Source organism: Natator depressus, chromosome 6, assembly GCF_965152275.1.
Source record: "Natator depressus isolate rNatDep1 chromosome 6, rNatDep2.hap1, whole genome shotgun sequence".
Lineage (NCBI taxonomy): Eukaryota > Metazoa > Chordata > Testudines > Cheloniidae > Natator > Natator depressus.
The window spans coordinates 70,775,535-70,796,017 of record NC_134239.1 but is presented as its reverse complement, the minus strand read 5'-3'; the positions used below and the strand labels follow the sequence as shown (position 1 = coordinate 70,796,017).

The 20,483-nt window shown below is 41.5% G+C and overlaps 1 protein-coding gene across 1 annotated transcript in view; it reads left to right on the top strand.

Annotated features, from left to right (window-relative positions):
• CHP1 (calcineurin like EF-hand protein 1) overlaps positions 1-20,483 on the top strand; it is a 39,160-nt gene that overhangs the window by 2,410 nt on the left and 16,267 nt on the right. The window contains exon 2 of the mRNA XM_074957063.1: positions 7,885-7,957. Within this exon, the coding sequence (XP_074813164.1) occupies positions 7,885-7,957 (73 nt within the window). The remainder of the gene's footprint in view (positions 1-7,884; positions 7,958-20,483) is intronic.

Genomic DNA, 20,483 nt, shown 5'->3' with positions numbered 1-20,483 from the left:
ATACATATTCCTGACACAAGTAGATTGAGCATGTAGACTATTTCCATGCTCGTTGGATTCATCAACAGTTATGGATCTTTATTACCTGTAGCCCCCTGCACAATGTCAGCCGAAATTTGCTCTGCCCAGCTGATCATTGCATGTGTATTCAGACATCTCTTACTAAAAAGAGGAAACTTAAAAACAAGCAAAGGTTTAACTTAAACTGTTGGCCTCTAGATAGTCCGAATGTTAGCTTGTCCTGGTACCACTAGCAAATATTTGGGAATGATTTTCCAACAGGCCACCGATACTTGGTGCATTATGCTGCTGTTAATATTTCAGCTAATATTGGAGAATCATTACTGAGCAATGGGCCTGGTTTATGAACATTTAGAACAGGAGTGGTCAACATGTGGCTCCTTGTATAGGCACAGACTCTGGGGCTGGAGCTACAGGTGCCAACTTTCAGTGTGCCAGGGGGTGCTCACTGCTCAACTCCTGGCTCTACCACAAGCCCTGCCCCCACTCCACCCCTTCCTGAGCCTGCCATGCCCTTGCTCCTTCTCCTGCCCCTCCCCAGAACCTCCTGCATGCCGCGAACTGGGAGATGCTGTTTGGCAGGGCTGCCGGTGGGTGGGAGGTGTTCAGGGGGAGGGGCTACTGCCGTATTATTGTGGCTCTTTGGCAATGTACATTTGGTAAATTCTGGCTCCTTCTCAGGCTCAGGTTGGCTACCCCGATTTAGAGTATGTGTAGAGACTGAGTATTTAAGTGACAGCATTGGTACTAGGAGAGTTCCTGCCCTGATTACCCTTAAATGCTTCACTTAACTTTTTTTTAGTGTGAGACTTATATTTGTCGTTTGCAACTTAAATTTCAGATTCTGGTTTTTGAGGTCTGAGTTAAAATGTTAATGTCTATTTTTAGGATTTAATTTTTGTTTAAGGATTTATAAAACAAAACTGTGCTGTCAGTGAGATTAATTTACAATGATTCATGTCTGTATGGACTTTCAAAGGCTATTACGTTTTTTTCTCACTTCAGTAATCTTTAACTTTTCTAGTCTTTAATTTTAGACTAGAAGCTTGTTCTGCTCTATCTTGTGTAGTCTGCACAGTGGATGGAAAATTCCACCATTAGGTTAGCACCTTACTCTCCCTTTCCACTGGTGTAAATGTCTACACAAGTAAAAGGCAGTTAAAAAGCAGATCATAAAGTACCTGGAACAAAGTTTGGTGGAAAAACAGTTAGTATTGCTGTGACTGTGGGTCATTCTGAAGGTTCTGTAACATCCACCAATTCTTAGAAGCTTGGTGCTCCTGATACTTCCTCTGCTAAATAGTTCTTAAAGTGAACCCAGCTAAAGCAAAAAGAAAAGGAGTACTTGTGGCACCTTAGAGACTAACAAATTAATAAATTTGTTAGTCTCTAAGGTGCCACAAGTACTCCTTTTCCTTTTGCGGATACAGACTAACACGGCTGCTACTCTGAAACCAGCTAAAGCAGAACATCATGTTGTGACTAAATGTCCAACTTGAGAAATGGTAACACTGTTAATTACTCTGAGGACTCTATACTCGTCTGTCTCCATTTTACTAAACTGTATTTTCTACAGTTTCTGTTGGATCGGAGGAAGTAAATGAAAAGGGCATTTGGTTTAAACATTAAGTCTATTGGCGGATACTTGCCTGTGGAGTTCTCTCAATTGTGGGTGACCTTTGTCTTTCCCACCACTGAAAGTGGACCCCTTACAGGCAATGCAAAGCTACAGCTGATAGTATTAATAGCTACACAGTACTCCATATTAGCCTTTGTACCTGGAGTGGATAGAAAAGATCTTTGTGGCAGAATGCTTTTTATTTTCTCCCATATTGAATTTAAAATTTAGGTTCAAGTTTTAGATTGTTTCATACTTAAATTCTGTGCTGACAGTCTGAGATTCATTCTGTGCATAATAGTAATTCTGCTATACCTGTATAGTTAAGGCTTTCAAGAAGGAAAATGGGTTAAATGTTCCTTAAAACCCAGCTATCTGACAAGTAATCATCAGTAGATTCTTGTGTAACCACAGTAACTTCTGAACTTTTGCTCCCTGAATTCCTTAGTCCAAGGTAGTGTAGTACTATGCTAAGATCTTACATGGCATTTTACAGTCCTGCTCCTCCTTTTCCTCCCCCTTAGTTTGCTGTGATCAACTTAGAAATTTGCTTGGAACTTTGTTTCAAGACCATCTTAAGAACCCCCCTGAAGTGCACATTTCAGTAGCCAGTGTAAGAAATAGGGGAGAAGTCTGGAATGATGCCAGGTTTGGAAAACGTTGCTTGTTGACATTTGGTTTTTACAGGTCCTTGAATAGACATAGGAATGTTACAGTACTTGAACTATTAGGTCACACCCTTTTCCCCTTGTGCTGAAGTAATGCACCTAAACATTTAGAGTATACCTCTATCATAGAATATCTGTTGCCCTGCCTGTGACCTGTCTCTGAATTTTTTGATCATATAATTATCTTGTTTCATGACTAGTCAGATTAATATTGATCTGTCCCCTTCCTTTGTGTCTGTGCGGTGGGAGGGGATTACAGACCAAGTTAGGTGTGTATGCACAAGATCACAAAAGAGAACTAATCAGGGAAACTCATTTCAGATGAATATCTGTTACACGGAAAACTAAGTTCTCAAAATGCACTTTTATTTGATAACAATACATCTGTACTATAAGGCTCTTAAAAGCATGTGATTCAGAAATATTAAATGTAAGTGCACCAAAAGGATTATTGTAGTAGTCCCAATCATAGATCATAGAAGGTTAGGATTGGAATCAGGGTGTTTAAAAGCAGTTTGCAGGCTACAAGGTGGGGAAGATTTCCCTGAAGAGAGTACAAGAGTTTGTAGATGTGTGTAAAATTTAATTTTTAATAGAAAAGTTCAAGTGGATTCTTGATTGCAAGGAACTTTCCAAACATGAAACAAATGTAAACGTAGACAAGTGATAGCATACAGTGGGGCACTGTAAGTGCTTAATGGAAAAACCAAGACAGTTTCTACCCCAAAGCATGTACAATTTAAATTTTACAAGTGATCTTATGAATAAGGATGACTAAAGTAGGGAATGTTATCATCCTGAGGCTGCAGATTGCTCAAGGACTGCCCCCGCTGCTGCTGCTTGGTAAAGCTAAAATCAAAGTGAAATTAACACAACTTGAATCAGTTTCACTGTTGCCTTTCAGAATTTTGTGGATAGTAGTGAAAATGCCAAGAATCTTGTCATTCTCACACTGCCATTCGAGAATGCTGAGGACAGGCGAGTTGAGCACTGCAGATTTTTATGGGGGAGCATAGATAAGGCTCTTTTAGTCACAGGTATTTTTAGTGAGTCATGAACAGGTCACAGGCAGTAAACAAAAATTTATATCCCCGTGACCAGTCCATAATTTGTACTACATACCCCTGACTAAAACTTGGGACGGGGGGAGGTGGGGGAGGCAGGACCCCTCCTAGTACCGGGGAGGGGGGGGGAACAGGCTCCCTACCTGCCTCCTCACAGCTTCCCCCCCTAGGTGGAGGCGTGGCCAGGTGGCTCCATGCGCTGCCTCCATCCCAAGCACTGGCTCTGCCAGATGGCTCCGTGGCCAATGGGAGCCACAGGGGCAGTGTCTGCGGGTGGAGGCAGCAGGCGGAGCTAGGAGCTGAGGAAAGGGACATGTCACCGCTTTCCAGGAGACCCCCAAGGTAAGCGCCGCCTAGAGCCCTTACCCCCTACTGTACTTGAGCCCTGAGCCCCCTCTCACACCCAAACTCCTGCTGCTGCTGGGGCGCAGGGGGACACAGTGGCTGAAAACTGCCCCAGGTGCGGCTGGCCCAGGGGCTGCCTGAGCAGCCTAGGCAGCCCCTGGGCCAGTCGCACTGGCCACTGCAGAAGTCAAGGAAGTCACGGAATCCGTGACCTCCATGACAAACTCACAGCCTTAAGCATCGGCACTGACTCTGTGGGTGCTCAACAGCTGGAGCACCCATGGAAAAAAAAATAGTGGGTGCTCAGCACCCACCCGCTTATCAGCTACTCGCCTTCTCCCCGCAGCGCCTCCCACCCACTGGTGATCCACTGTTTAGTGGCATTCAGGAGGTGCTGGTGGGGGAGAGGAGGAACAGGGATGGAAAGAGGCTGGGTGGGGGCAGACTGGGGGTGGGAGCTTATGAAGGGGTGGGGCCTAGGGTGGAGCAGGGGTCGAGCCCCCTTCAGGAACTCAGAAAGTCGGTGCCTCTGTGGGGAGGGCCAAAAAGAAGTTGAGAGAGGAACATATTAGAGCCCTGAATTGCTTCCCCGTTGCAGCAGTCATGAGATTCTCAATGGGGAGAAGACAATGCCCTCTCTAGTAGCAAGGACACAGTTTTCAAATGCATCAAGCTTCTACTAGTTGGGAGGTGATCCAAAAGATGGAATACCTGATCATTGTTCAGAGATGATACTTGAGTAGAAATCCTGGCACCTTCCTCCTTTCCAGTGGCTTCCAATTCTGGACACTGGCCTAGACTTAGATGGTAGTGCATCCCTCTTTCCCTATCACTTAACTCTACTAAAAAGTATGCATCTGGTAAATATTTGAAGCTCTGGGACTTGTCGGCTGCGTCTATAATACGATGAACTTCAATCTTTGAAAGACCAGAGCCAATTTGCTATGTGCTTGCATTATTTGGAATTGTCATATTGCCCAGCCCATGCTAAGACACAAGGTTGTCAAGGAAGCATTGAGCAAAGTACTGTTGGCAGCCCATCCTAGAGAAGGGAACAGCAGAGTTTAAACAAATAACTTAGTGAAAGAACAAGCCTGATAAAAGAATTCAGTTATTGTGTCCCAATCATACAGACTTGATACCTGCTGTGCAACCTATTCAGGTAAGAATAAACCTTTGCAATTAATCCTATTTATCAGCTCTTGAAACAACTGAGTTGGCATGGTACCAAATTAGTGCACTAAAGCCTTGTCTACACTATAGAGTCAGGTTGACATAAGCATCTAAACCAGTGATACTCAGACTGAGGCTTGGGAGCCGTAAGTATCTCTTTAATGTGTCTCCTGAAGCTTTTTGCAGCACATGATGATAAAACAGTTAACTAATCAGGATGCTTTGACCAAGTATTCTACAATTGGTCAACATTGTAAGTCATTTTGCTGTGGGAATAAGATGTATATAAAAACAATAGTAAATGAAAAAATGAATTCACGCTATTGTGGCTCTCTTGGGTAATGTTGTTTGTTAATTTGGCTCCTGTAAACCACTGAGATCTGAGTATCACTAGTCTACAATAAAATGTAGCTCCCACCGATGTAACTCGCCCACTACACTGACTTAATAACTCCACCTCCAAAAGGCATAGCCCTTAAGTTGTGGTTAGGTCAATGCAGTGTCAATGTAGGTACTGCATTGCTGGCAGCAACAGTTGCTGCCTATCAGAAACCATTGCACTGATTTAACTGCCTGCGTGGGGCATTGTGAAAGTGGTCTTGATGAGGACACACTGTTAACTGCACAAAGTTCTGTTACGTGTGCGCTCTAGGGTAGTGGTGGGCAACCTGCAGCCCGTCAGGGTAATCTGCTGGCGGGCTGCAAGAGTTTGTTTACACTGACCATCTGTAGGCACAGCCGCCCGCAGCTCCCAGTGGCTGCAGTTGGCCATTCCTGGCCAATGGAAGCTGCGGGAAGCGGCGTGGGCTGCAGGGACGTGCTGGCCGACGCTTCCCGCAGCTCCCATTGGCTGGGAACGGTGAATCGCGGCCACTTGGAGCTGCGGGCGGCCATGCCTGCGGATGGTCAATGTAAACTGTCTTGTGGCCTGCCAGCAGATTACCTGACGGGCCGTGTGCAGGTTGCCCACCACTGCTCTAGGGGCACCCACCTTTACCCAGTTCCTAGCGTTCAAGGTGTACTCTTTGCAGGTTTTCAGGACCTTTTACCAGTGAAAGAGCTTTACACAGTAATATCCTTGTCCTCTATTTATTAACAATTACCAAGCTAAATACACATGCTAAGCACACAATGCTATGCTCACCAATCCTGACTTTCCCTGTTAGCCAGGCAGACTTTCCCTGTTAGCCACACAAGGCCAGTCTCATCTGGATTCTGGTTGCTGCATGTCATGATCGGTCGTGCAGAGGATTCTTAGCAGCTCTGATCTTAGGCTGTGTCTGAGAGGTGAGTTCTTCTTCCAGGTCTTTCCTCCTCCTCCTTCTGTTCCCTTTGCTGGTCTCCTTCTTGGACCCCAGTTTATATAGTGAAACTTGAGTCCTGCTTAGCTATACCTTTAGCAATATTTTAGTTAAATAATTGGTTAACGGTTCTTTAACCAATTCTAACCTATTGTGTAAAAATTCTTTAACCAATCATACCCCACCACCTTAATTGATTTACACCTAGCAAAATTAATTATGTAACAGACAGAAACAATGGAAGAACCAGACCGAGATCATACATTCCCACAATAGAGAGGTGGGGACCATAAAGACAAAACTATCCTTACAGCACACCGCCGACACAAGAAGTGTAGCATGGATGTGTAAAACCAATTGAATTATTGTGGTGACTGTATGTCAACATAAGTAGCTTCACTTAATTTTGTAGTGTACAGTTGCCCTTAATGTCACTTTTATAACTAAGTCTTGTAGAGGGCTGTAGACTAAACATCAGGATTTAGGAAACCCCTGCTCTAGGTTTATATTAAATTGGTACACCTCTGAAATACCTAACAAGGCCTGAGCCATACTGCCAGTGCAGACCTACCTGTTGACTTCGGAGATCAGGACTCCAGAATCCACAGAAAGAACTCCCTCACTAGAGTCTTTGTAAGATGTTAGACAATATCTTCGGCAGCACCATATCAGTTGTTGCCTCCAAAACCTGGGCTGATTTGAATAGTTTGTTTTGAATTTGGCATTTCTACCACTAATTGTAGACTTGTTGGGTATGTAATGTTTGTCTTGTCTGCATGTGGGATCCCTTGAACTTTCTGATATGAAAGCTTTATTGCTCTGCTCTCTCAAAACTGAGCTCCTTTGCGTGATCTGTCTTTAATTTAATTTGAATGGGTCGTGGAGATGGAAACAAGTACAGCAAGGAACCCTGGAAACTAGTTGCATTCAGATTCAGGCAGACTTTTGCAGGAGGAGGCAAGTAGGTTTGATGTATTCTTTGCTGCCTTTTTTCCCTTGCATGCCCAGCTAGCTTTCTAGAGGAACTACCCTGGCTGTAAGCCAGATTTTAAAATGTTTTGCTCATCAGAAATATGGCAGAGATAAGAGCTTTGGTTTGTTTAGCAATACAGAATATGCTATTGAAGGATATTCACATTGTATGAATTTAGAATGTGAATTTGAAAGCAAATTACAAGTGTAATCTGTATCAATGTAATTTTATAAAAATGCAAACTTCCACTCTTCAAACCTGAGTAGGGATTTGGGAAGGGGTTGATACAGTGAACATAACTGACTTTTGGGGCATGAAAGGCTTTTGATTATGGATTCTGACAATTTAGGGGTGGGGAGAGACATATTGGGGTTGAACTTGGCTATCATTAAATATTTAGCCTCAAAAATGTAAACTAAGCAGATTGCCAGGGTTGAAAACTTCTCAGTGATATTTTTGTTAAAGACCACAAACTAACTGATCCCACTTACAGATGTACAGCACTGGCCTCTGCTCTTTTGATTTCATGGGAGAACCCCAGAATTTTTCCCTGCTACTGGGGAGGTGGGAAGGGGCAGTGCGGCTCAGACTTCTGACAAGTTTGCCAGTGCTTTAGTGTTTTCATCTGTCTGTTTGCAGATGACTTGTTCAGTATATTGAACCAATCTGGAGACGGGGTTATTGTTTAACTGACTTGTCTAATTTTCCTTTTTCCCTCCAGTTTCCCACAGTCAGATCACTCGTCTGTACAGTCGGTTCACCAGCCTAGACAAAGGAGAGAATGGGACTCTTAGGTAGGTACTTTCTACCACTCATCTTGTGATGATCCAAGTTAGTTATGATGGTTAATGTAATAAGATTTTGAACACAGATCTTCCAACCTGATAAATCAGGAGTCTTCTTTCTACTGACCTAAAATGAACTTCTTAAAATAAAGCAGTTTTTAAATTTATATATTAAATGTTTATAAAGCAGTTAGGTATTTGGAGAGCAACAGACAGTTACAATTAAAGTACAATAAACCAGACAATGTTTTAAAATGCATATAAAAATCAATGTCAACAAAAATCAGACTTCTTAAAAAATTATACCAAAAGGTAAGCTTGACAAGCCAGGTAATTGGCTGGTCAAATAATGTCAGATATTCCAGGAAGAATGCCCTGATATTGGTGATGGCCTACCTTTTTGATTTCATTATGGTACTGTCTGTTAGCAAGCCTACTTAAATGTCTTGATCACTTACTTACTACATGCTGTTGGGGAAAAAGGTGAACTAATAGAAAGTTGAGTATCTTGGTTGTCTGGAATTTTCTCAAACATTGTATGTTGTTTATTTGAATACCAAGCCTTCAGTGTACATGTGCTTTGTAAACCACCATTAAACAAGTTTAAAGGTACCATCCCTGGTCCTGAGTTTAAAATCTGATCTAAACTGACTAGATGCACAGAAATTAACTCAGAAGGGAGCTGTGGAGGGAGGAAGGGTTCAGTCACTAAACCTCTTTCCCAAAACCAAGAAAATCTGCACAGCCATTAAGCCTCTTCCTTCTCAAATGCATCACAACTATTAACTCTTCCACCCTCATTAAGCAAACAACTCTGCATTAAATGACTATGTAAATAAACATCCAGTTCCCTCCCTCCACAAATATGCCATTTGTAATCCTCATGTTCCACCTGTGTCCCCAGCTAGACCTTGCTGATCATATTAAAAGCTCTGTGCTAGTGAGGGGAGTAGAGAGATCCCTCCCTTCCTCCTCTGTTTTTCCTTCTGCTGCTGCTTGAGTCAATTTTTCTGAGTTAAATAACCTAGTTAAGTAACTTTGTAATTAGGCATAAATGTGTATCCATGGCTATGCACATTAGAGACCATAAAGCCTTACTTTTTTGTTACTTTTCTAATAAACTAGTAATTTAAAATATTTGACAGTACTGATGATATTTGATCAATGTTTGACTCAGTCAGTTAACCAATTATTTTTTGACCACTTAAATGCCCAACCCTACCAAAAGGCTTCTTCCTCCAAACCAATTTTCATAGCCACCACTTTGATCTCCCTCAAATACTTAAGACCCACCTCTGCCCATGTTAATGGCCTAATGGCAGTGGGACAAGTAACCTGTTGCTGAGTCACTAATATCTCTTGTTCACTTACTTTTAAAAAAGCATCACAATTAATATATGCAACCTTGTATTTGGCCACCCTTGTTATCCCTCTACCTTACCTCTCCTCTGCAGCTGTTTTCTACGCTCAGCTGAGTCTTGACCACTTAGATTGTAAGCTCTCTGGAGCAGGGACTGTTTTTGTTTAAATACCTAACACAAATGGGGGGAGGAAGTCCTCTAGGCTCTAATGTTTGTAAAACACTGTGCACACCTATGATGCTGTGCGGATTTTCTTTTTCCTACAGAAATTATTCACATTGCATCTCTGTGTAGCTAGAAGAGTTCATAAGTCAGTTGCAGTTTTCTTAAACACCTTTTAAAATATTGTTAGGCTTAAAGTATTGCTTTCCCAAAGCCTCAGCAAGACTTTTTTTTCTTCAACACTAATATCTGCAGCATGAGAACCCACAAAACGGCAGCTTCCATGGTTGTATCTTCCACTTATCGTGAGTTTTGAAACTTTCTGCCACTTACTTACTCAATGCTCTTAGACAGATTTGGGGTCAAGAAATGCTAAACTTTTAGCTAAAATATTTTGCTATTGGGCTGTCAAGCAATTAAAAAAATTAATTGTAATGAATCACACTGTTAAACAATAGAATATCATTTAAATATTTTTGGATGTTGTCTACATTTTCAGATGTATTGATTTCAATTACAACACAGAATAGTGCAGTGCACACTTTATATTTTTGATTACAAATATTTGCACTGTAAAAATAAGTTTTCAATTCACTTAATACAAGTACTGTAGTGCAGTCTCTTTATCATGAAAGGAACTTACAAATGTAGAATTGTTTTTAAAAAAAACAAAACCCACCCTGCATTCAGAAATAAAAACAATGTGAAACTTTAAAGCCTACAAGTCCACTCAGTCCTATTTCTTGTTCAGTGTCACCTAAAAGCAAGAACTGGTGTTCGCATAGCACAGTTGTAGCCAATGTTGCAAGATATTTACATGCCTTATGTCCCTTCATGCTTCAACCACCATTCCAGAGGACATGCGTTTATGCTGATGACTGGTTCTGCTCGATAACAATTCAAAGCAGTACGAACCAATACATGTTCACTTTCATCAGCTGAGTCAGATGCCACCAGCAGAAGGTTGATTTTCTTTTTTGGTGGTCTGGGTTCCGTAGTTTCTGCATTGGAGTGTTGCTCTTTGAAGACTTCTGAAAGCAAGCTCCACACCTCATCCCTCTCAGATTTTGGAAGGCACTTCAGATTCTTAACCTTGGGTTGAGTGCTGTAGCTATCTTTAGAAATCTCACATTGGTACCTTCTTTGCATTTTGTCAAATCTGCAATGAAAGTTTGTTTGTAAAATGAACAACATATGCTGAGTCACCATCTGAGACTACTATAACATGAAATATATGGCAGAATGCGGGTAAAATAGAGCCAGAGATGTACAATTCTCCCCCAAGGAGTTAGTCACAAATTTAATTAACGCATTATTTTTTAACAAGCGTTATCAGCATGGAAGCATGTCCTCTGGAATGGTGGCTGAAGCATGAAGGGGCATATGAATGTTTATCATATCTGGTACGTCAATACCTTGCAATGCCGGCTACAAAAGTCCCATGCAAACGCCTGTTCTCACTTTCTCTCTTTTAAATAAGAAGTTGGCAGCATTATCTCCTGAACAAGAAATAGGACTGAGTGGACTTGTAGGCTCTAAAGTTTTGCATTGTTTTTGAGTGCAGTTTTGTAACAATATGGATAGACATGATATCCATGTTATCACTATCATGGTGAATTTAAAAATACTGTTTTTACAATGCAAATATTTGTAATAAAAAATATAAAGTAAACAGTGTATACTTTGTATTCTCTTGTAATTGAAATCAATATATTTGAAAATGTAGAAAAACATTCACAAATATTTAATAAATTTCAATTGTTCTATTGTTTTACAGTGATTTTAAAAATGAGATTAATCGCAATTAATTTTGAGTTAATCACATAAGTTAAATGCAATTAATCGACAGCCCTACTTTGCTGCCATTCTTTTTCTTCTCTATAGAAGGTGCAAAAGATGTTATAAAAGGTTTTCTTTTTGCCTGTTTACATTAAATTGAGGTCTTGTCTTTTATGAAATTCTGTGGAGAACTGATAGGATGTAGCATAAGGTAAACCATGCAAGTGAGAACCTGACTGAGACAGAATTGTTTTATTGTTCAGATTGCTTTAAAGCTCTAACATCTGCTGAACTGAGTTGAGATCCTTCTAAATATTCCTTGTCCCCAGGGCCATCTAAGCTCAGAGGAAGCTGTAAGTGGAAGATCTAGCTATGGAAGCTGCTGTTTTGTGTGGTCCTCATGCTGCAGATATTAGTGTTGAAGCAAAATTCTTCCTGAGGCTTTGGGGAAACCTATTTTAAACCTAAAGATGTTTTAAGTGATTTCAGAAAGCTGCAACTGACTTAAGAATGTTTCTAGCTACATGGGGTTACAATGCGAATATACAGGCTGAGCCATGAAAGAAATCTCTCAGAAAAATACAAGACCAGACTTAACATTCCTGATACTTCTAAGATTTAAACAAAAAAATGTTCAAGCCTTATTACAAGGACACAAATACAAACCCATATTTTCTTTGTAGGTCACTTCGAACTTTTATCAATACTTATCACAAAAGTTGTTCCATGATACCAGCTTTGCAGCTGCTTCTGTGACTAAAAGGATTGTTTGTATTGCTGCTGAGTCACAGGCTATTAATTGTCTTGGTGACGCCTAGTTAACTTGATACTATTTTGATCTGCAAATCATTTACTTATTGTTCATTTGCACCTTTTAAATGTATTTTATATACTTTCCTCAATAAAAGAACAAACAGGAGTGTGGGAGCCAAGTATCTGGGGCATGGGGGGCTGTGAATGTTCTTAAAAGTAATTGTTCATATCTAAAGGGTGCAGGGTGTGAGTTTTTTTCATAGTTTGTCTTGTGTACAACTTTCAAATGAGAACTACAAAAATAAAGTGAAAACTGAGTTAAGCACTGTGTTCCAATCAACCAGGCCATGGACAGTTTGGCACAGAAAAGTTTGAAGTTGATGCTTCACAAAACTTTCCCCTCTGACATTTTGTTACTTCCTGGTTTTCTAAATATATATTCACAAACAGAAATTTAAACTTTGTTTTAATTACATAAATGCAGTGTCTTGGTCTTTACTGTTAACTTCTTTGGGGGGTTGTTGAACTGTTATATTAATACTCAATTGTCCATCTACTGAAGTAATCTGGGATTTTAGTTCTGTTCACATTTGCTACCCTTGCATTTTGATGTCTCTTGCAAATCTGATCTACTGAATTCACAATGAGGAAACATGTAACAGAGGAGTCAGCCATGCAAAGTGTGAAGAGTTGATTAGGGTTTGTTTAGCCAAATAAATCTCAGGAAACTCAGCCTTGGAATGGGCTACAATAGCAAGCATCACTCCTTGAAATCTGTGGGTACATCTACACAGCAAAAGCTAGCCTATTCACACTAGCTTGAATGCAGCTAGCATGGGTAATAGGTCCATTGGCACCCTGACAGCAGGATTGTCTGGCTTTGTAGACTCCCTCCTCAGGCCCTACACTACCAGCACTCCCAGCTGTTTTCAAGACACCACTGACTTCCTGAGGAAACTACAATCCATCGGTGATCTTCCTGAAAACACCATCCTAGCTACTATGGATCTAGAAGCCCTCTACACCAACATTCCACACAAAGATGGATTACAAGCCGTCAGGAACAGTATCCCTGATAATGTCACGGCAAACCTGGTGGCTGAACTTTGTGACTTTGTCCTCACCCATAACTATTGCACATTTGGGGACAATGTATACCTTCAGATCAGCGGCACTGCTATGGGTACCCACATGGCCCCACAGTATGCCAACATTTTTATGGCTGACTTAGAACAATACTTCCTCAGCTCTCGTCCCCTAATGCCCCTACTCTACTTGCACTACATTGATGACATCTTCATCATCTGGACCCATGGAAAAGAAGCCCTTGAGGAATTTGACCATGATTTCAACAATTTCCATCCCACCATCAACCTCAGCTTGGACCAGTCCCCACAAGAGATCCACTTCCTGGACACTACGGTGCTAATAAGCGATGGTCACAAACACCACCCTATACCGGAAACCTACTGACCGCTATACTTACCTACGTGCCTCCAGCTTTCATCCAGGACACACCACACAATCCATTGTCTACACGATCCAGCTCTACGATACAACCGCATTTGCTCCAACCCCTCAGACAGAGACAAACCCCTACAAGATCTTTATCAAGCATTCTTACAATTACAATACCCACCTGCTGAAGTGAAGAAACAGATTGACAGAGCCAGAAGAGTACCCAGAAGTCACCTACTACAGGACAGGCCCAACAAAGAAAATAACAGAACGCCACTAGCCATCACCTTCAGCTCCCAACTAAAACCTCTCCAACGCATCATCAAGGATCTACAACCTATCCTGAAGAACAACCCATCACTCTCACAGATCTCGGGAGACAGGCCAGTCCTTGCTTACAGACAGCCCCCCAACCTGAAGCAAATGCTCACCAGGAACCACACAACAGAACCACTAACCCAGGAACCTATCCTTGCAACAAAGCCTGTTGCCAATTCTGTCCACATATCTATTCAGGGGACACCATCACAGGGCCTAATCACATCAGCCACATTATCAAGGCTCGTTCACCTGCACATCTACCAATGTGATATATGCCATCATGTGCCAGCAATGCCCCTCTGCCATGTACATTGGTCAAACTGGACAGTCTCTACGTAAAAGAATAAATGGACACAAATCAGACGTCAAGAATTATAACATTCATAAACCAGTTGGGGAACACTTTAATCGAGTGACCAAAGAGATTGCAGACCTAAAAGTGGCAATTCTTCAAGGAAAAAAACTTCAGAAACAGACTCCAATGAGAGACTGCTGAATTGGAATTAATTTGCAAACTGGATACAATTAACTTAGGCTTGAATACAGTACTTGTATGAGGTGAATTTTTAAAAATACTGTTTTTACAATGCAAATATTTTGTAATAAAAATAATATAAAGTGAACAGTGTATACTTTATATTCTCTTGTAATTGAAATCAGTATATTTGAAAATGTAGAAAAACACTCAAATATTTAATAAAATTCAATTGGTATTCTATTCATGAACTAATAGAAAGTATTCCCACCCACCCCTCCCCACCCCCCGTTCCTCAGATGTTCTTGTCCCTCCCCCCACTGGTAATAGCTCACCTTACCTGATCACTCTCGTTACGGTGTGTATGGTAACACCCATTGTTTCATGTTCTCTGTGTGTATATAAATCTCCCCACTGTATTTTCCACTGAATGCATCCGATGAAGTGAGCTGTAGCTCAGCGAAAGCTTATGCTCAAATAAATTCCTTAGTCTCTAAGGTGCCACAAGTTCTCCTTTTCTAGGTGCAGTGAAGATAGCACAGCATGGGCTTCAATGTTTGCTAGCCCACTCTATACTTATCCAGAGTCTGTGCTAGGCCTGTACTAACCAAACTGAAGTTAGTGCTATACTGTCTTTGCTGCTGTTGTTGGCTTTAAGCTAGCTCAGGTACACTAGTCTGCGCACAGCGTTTTTCACTGTAAGACATCTCTCAGGGTGTGAAAATTTTGACAAACCAATTTGCAGACCTCCAGGAAGTACTCCATAGATTGCATTCAGTGGACCACTGAGAATGAATAACCTAGATCATTGACTCCTTGATCCCAGTTGAATCTAGTCAACTTTAGTCCTTGCAAATAGCTCCAGTTCAGCCTTATTCTTAAACTTTAGAGACATGGTTTACTGTAAACTGTTGCTTTTGGGGGTTTGCATCCTGAAAAGATAAGTGCTAAATCTGTTTTGAATGACTTCAGCTCCAAGCAAAGTGATGTTCTCCTTATTAGAATAAGAAGGTAGAATGTATTGTTAGTCTTATTTTTTTTGTTGGCAAAGACATGTTAGCAATTGACTGAGACAAAATACTGTTGTAATGGGAAGGTTGTTGAAGCTGCCACTTTCCAAGGAGTGGACATACGATTGAAGCTAGACTCATCTAAAATTAGCAACGTTTCACAGGCAAACTTTGAAAATGCGTTAACTTTTTGATGCAAATTTTAGTGTTGCATTGGACACAAACGGAACCAAACGCTTTTAGTCATTTTTTGTTAGAAAAAATTAGTTTCTACCAGAATGAGCATTTTTCAGGAACATTTTCATACAAGTTGAAATGCCATTTGTCCATAAGTTTGCCAGTTCTACTTCAAGCTAAACAGGGAAGTGTACTGTGTTGGGAAACCATTTCTAACCCCAGTTATTTTCATGTTAATCTCGAATACCTGCACAGATGTACATAAACCTTTTTTACTCTACCCAACAGTTTAAACATCAAAGTTAGCATATGAAGGTGGTGGCTGCTAGACTAGACTTTCTTGGATCCAATTTGCACCTATTTCCTCTGTTGAAGCTTAAAATTAATCTATTGAGTCTATACAAATAAATATATTACTACCAGTTGTAGCTCAGTCTGTAATAGTGTAGTTTAAGAGTATAAATTTTTGTGGAAAGGAGTTCATTTGTCTTTAGGGTGAATAATTACTAAACTACTCCTGCAGTGTCAAACTCCCTGTCACATGTCTGTGGCCTAACCATTGGTTTCAAAGGGTATGTACATGACTGTAGAAAACAGTTTAACTTCCAGTACTGATAAGGTCTTGGAGTCTGAAGTAGGAAGCTCTGTGCTCCGAAAAATCATCTAGAACAAACTATGACAAAGGTAGAAAGTGGGAGATTCTAAATACACTTAGTCCCAGAGAAGAGTGACTTTATGGATAATGGAATTGCACTCCCTTTCTATTCCAGTGCTCAAAATGTGAGGTTCTGCAACACTCAATTTATAAGAAAGATGAGTTCCCACTAAACCAATAAGGGAAACATTATACAATTCCAGGTCAGATTCACAAGCTCTGGAATACATCTGGGCAAACAATTGGTTTTGGGTTTTTTGGTTAAGTGGCAGTTTTGAAAAATTTGGAGAGAAATTGATTCAGATCAAACTGAATCTTTGAATAAATTACTATTCTGAAAATTAGCACTGATGTGCAGCACACTTGCTCATGGTACAGAACAGAGTTGGTCAGTTCACCTGTCAAATATTTTAAAGCACTATTAGAACAGTAACAATAACAAATGACCTTAGGGTCTCTCGTAGGCTCGGTCTTAAATAATTATGCCTTATTACAGAAAATGAGTTAGTCAGCAAGTTATTTTAACTTAAAAACCTAAAAAACACAATGAAGGCCTAAAAAATGAGTGGCAACATGATGCAATCAATAAAAGTAGCTGCTGCCTACATCAGGGCATTGTTTCTTGGATATCTGTCAATATTTGACAGTGGTCAACTGACATGATTTGACCAGTCGGTTCATCAGCTTTCCATGCTTACTCTAGAAAACTGGCTGGTCCGGTGGTTCTCAGTTACCATCTCTGTATTCTCAATCTGCAAAAAGTGCATTAGCTTTCTATTTACTTTTTGTAAGTGATGGCTATTGTCACATGGATGTTACATGGTTGTAATTGGTAGAGGAGATGGTCCATGTGACCATGACCAGAAGGGGAAGTGTCCATGATGCTGTGTCTAAGATGTAGCCCCTCCTGAGATAATCTGAACCCCTGTTCTGGAGAAAGATGAAAGAAATACCATCAGTCGTCTTATGAGCAATGAGAAATAGTCATAGGATAAAATCTAAACAATGAAACCTTTATCCTGGACAGATAAACTTCTAAAAGTCATCTTTTTGCATTCTAACACTTGATGACTAGCTGTATTGAAAAACCATTGTAAACAAATTGTGGGGAGCAGGACATAAATAATTGGTACCGGTATTCATGCACTCCCTGTTCTATCATTTTCCCCTTCTTGCATGCTATTATGCCCGTTAATCTCTAAATTCCATTTTCTACTCCTGAAAGACAGTCCTCTTAAATGAGGGGGATGAATCTTTAGGGGAAGTAGAACTGAAAGATAGTCTTCCATCCTTCCCCACCTATCTTAAATTAAAATGACTTATCTGGGTGCAATTGAGCTGCATGGAAAAAAGATCCGCTTAGCTCCTTTTTCACTACTGAATCCAAATTAAATCTTTATTGATGTAACAAGCTATAAGTGTTGCCAAAATAGCCTGGTAGGCTTGAGTGTCAGTGAGGAGGTAACTAAATTGGGTGTGCAGTCAAATGTCGCAATTACTTTGCTGGTGTCTTAAGCTTTAGACAAGTAGGTATCTGCTGAAGTTGGTGGTTCCCAACACTCTTGGAGCCAACAGTTAATAGAAAATTGATCTTCCTGTGACCTCTCAAAGTGACTTCTTCTATATTAGAGAATTGAACTGTTAGGTACAAAGAGTTCAGTATGCCCACTAGTCATATTGATTCAGTTAAAAAAAAAATTACACTCTTACTATGTTTCCACACTATCACCATATTAAACAAATGGCAAAGCACTGGGTACAGTTCTTGATACAGTTCACAAACAGTACATTCTGGAGAACTTTTCACTGGCCTTGTGAGAAAGTGAGAGGACAAGTTGAATCACTTCAAGAAGTCTTTGTCCACACAAACTAATTCAGGTTGAAACATTACCAGTTCTCTGAACTGGTGAGAGCAAGCTATTCCAGGCTATTCAAAGCGCGCGCATGCACACAGTGTTGGGGACAATTTCCTTGTGCAAGTGCTGGAGGAACCAGCTAGGAGCCATGCTCCTCTTGACCTGCTGCTCTCAAACAGGGAAGAATTGGTAGGTGAAGTAGAAGTGGGTGGCAACTTGGGTAGCAGTGACCATGAGATGGTAGAGTTCAGGATCCTGACAAAAGGAAGAAAGGAGAGCAGCAGAATACAGATCCTGGACTTCAGAAAAGCAGACGTTGACTCCCTTGGAACTGATGGGCAGGATCCCCCGAGAGGCTAATATGAGGAGGGGAAAGGAGTCCAGGAAAGCTGGCTGTATTTTAAAGAAGCCTTATTGAGAGTGCAGGAACAAACCATACCGATGTGCAGAAAGAATACCAAATATGGCAGGTGACCAGCTGGGCTTAACAGAAATCTTCAGTGAGCTTAAACACAAAAAGGAAACTTCCAAGAAGTGGAAACTTGAACAGATGACTAGGGAAGAGTATAAAATATATTGCTTGAGCATGCAGGGGTGTAATCAGGAAGGCCAAAGCACAACTGGAGTTGCAGCTACCAAGGGATATGAAGGGTAACAAGAAGGGTTTCTACAGGTATGTTAGCAACAAGGAGGTGGTCAGGGAAAGTGTGGGGCCCTTACTAGGTTACCCCCTCCATTCAGTAACAGTGGAAAAAGCTGGACTACTCAATGGTTTTTTGTTTTTGTTTTTTTGTGTGGGTGTTTTTTCCCCCCCCCCCCCCTCGGTCTTCACAAGCAAGGTCAGCTCCCAGACTGCTGCACTGGGCAGCACAGTCTGGGGAGGAGGTGAGCGGCCCTCAGTGGTGAAAGAATAGGTTAAGGGCTATTTAGAAAAGCTGGACATGCACAAGTTCATGGGGCCAGATCTAATGCATCCGAGGGTGCTGAGGGAGTTGGCTGATGTGATTGCAGAGCCTTTGGCAATTATCTTTGAAAACCCATGGCGATCAGGAAAGGTCCCGGACAACTGGAAAAAGGCAAATATAGTGCCCATCTTTAAAAAAGGGAAGAAAGAGAACCCAGGGAACTACAGACCAGTCAACCTCACCTGAGTCCCTAGAAAAATCATGGAGCAGGTCCTCAAGGAATCCATTTTGAAGCACTTGGAGGAGAGGAAGGTGATCAGGAACAGTCAACATGGATTCACCAAGGGCAAGTCATGCCTGACCAACCTGATTGCCGTCTATGATGAGATGACTGGCTCTGTGGATATGGGGAAAGCAGTGGACGTGATTATCTTGACTTTGTCAAAGCTTTTGACACAGTCTCCCACAGTATTCTTGCCAGCAAGTTAAAGTATGGATTGGATGAATGGACTAAAGGTGGACTGAAATTTGGCTAGGTCATCAGGCTCAACTGGTAGTGACCAATGGCTCAATGTCTATTTGGCAGCCAGTATCAAGCAGAGTACCCCCAGGGGTCTGCCCTGGGGCTGTTTTTGTTCAACATCTTCATTAATGATCTGGATGATGGGATGGATTGCACCCTCACAAGTCTATGGATGACACTAAGCTGGGGAGAGTGGTAGATATGCTGGAGGGTAGGGTTAGGGTCCCGAGTGACCTAGACAAATTGGAAGATTGGGCCAAAAGAAATCTGAAGTTCAACAAGGACAAGTGCAGAGTCCTACACTTAAGACTGAAGAATCCCATGCACTGCTACAGGCTGGGGACCGACTGGCTAAATGGCAGTTCTGCAGAAAAGGACCTGGGGATTACAGTGGATGAGAAGCTGGATGAGTCAGCAGTGTGCCCTTGTTGCCAAGAAGCCCAACTGCATATTGGGCTGTATTAGTAGGAGCATTGCCAGCAGATCAAGGGAAGTGATTATTCAGCACTGGTGAGGACACATCTGAAGTACTGCATCCAGTTTTGGGCCCCACACTACAGAAAAGATGTGGACAAATCAGAGAGCGTCCAGCAGAGGGCAACGAAAATGATTAGGGGTCTGGGACATATGATTTATGAGGAGAGGCTGAGAGAACTGGGCTTATTTAGTCTGCAAAAGAGAAGAGTGAGGAGGGATTTGATAGCAGCCTTCAACTACCTGAAGCGGGGTTCCAAAGAGGATGGAGCAAAGCTGTTCTCAGTGGTGGCAAATGACAGAACAAGGAGCAATGGCCTCAAGCTGCAGTGGGGAAGATCTAGGTTGGATATTAAGAAAAACTATTTCACTAAACGGGTGGTGAAGCACTGGAATGGGTTACCTAGGGAAGTGGTGGAACCTCCATCCTTAGAGGTTTTTAAGGCCCAGCTTGATAAAAGCCTTGGCTGGGATGATTTAGTTCGTGCTGGCCCTGCTTTGAGCAGGGGGTTGGACCAGATGACCTCCCGAGGTCTCTTCCAACCCTAATCTTCTATGATTCTATGAAATTGGTTGGAATACTTTGTGGACATGACGTGGTTCACACGTACTAGGGGGAAGAGGGA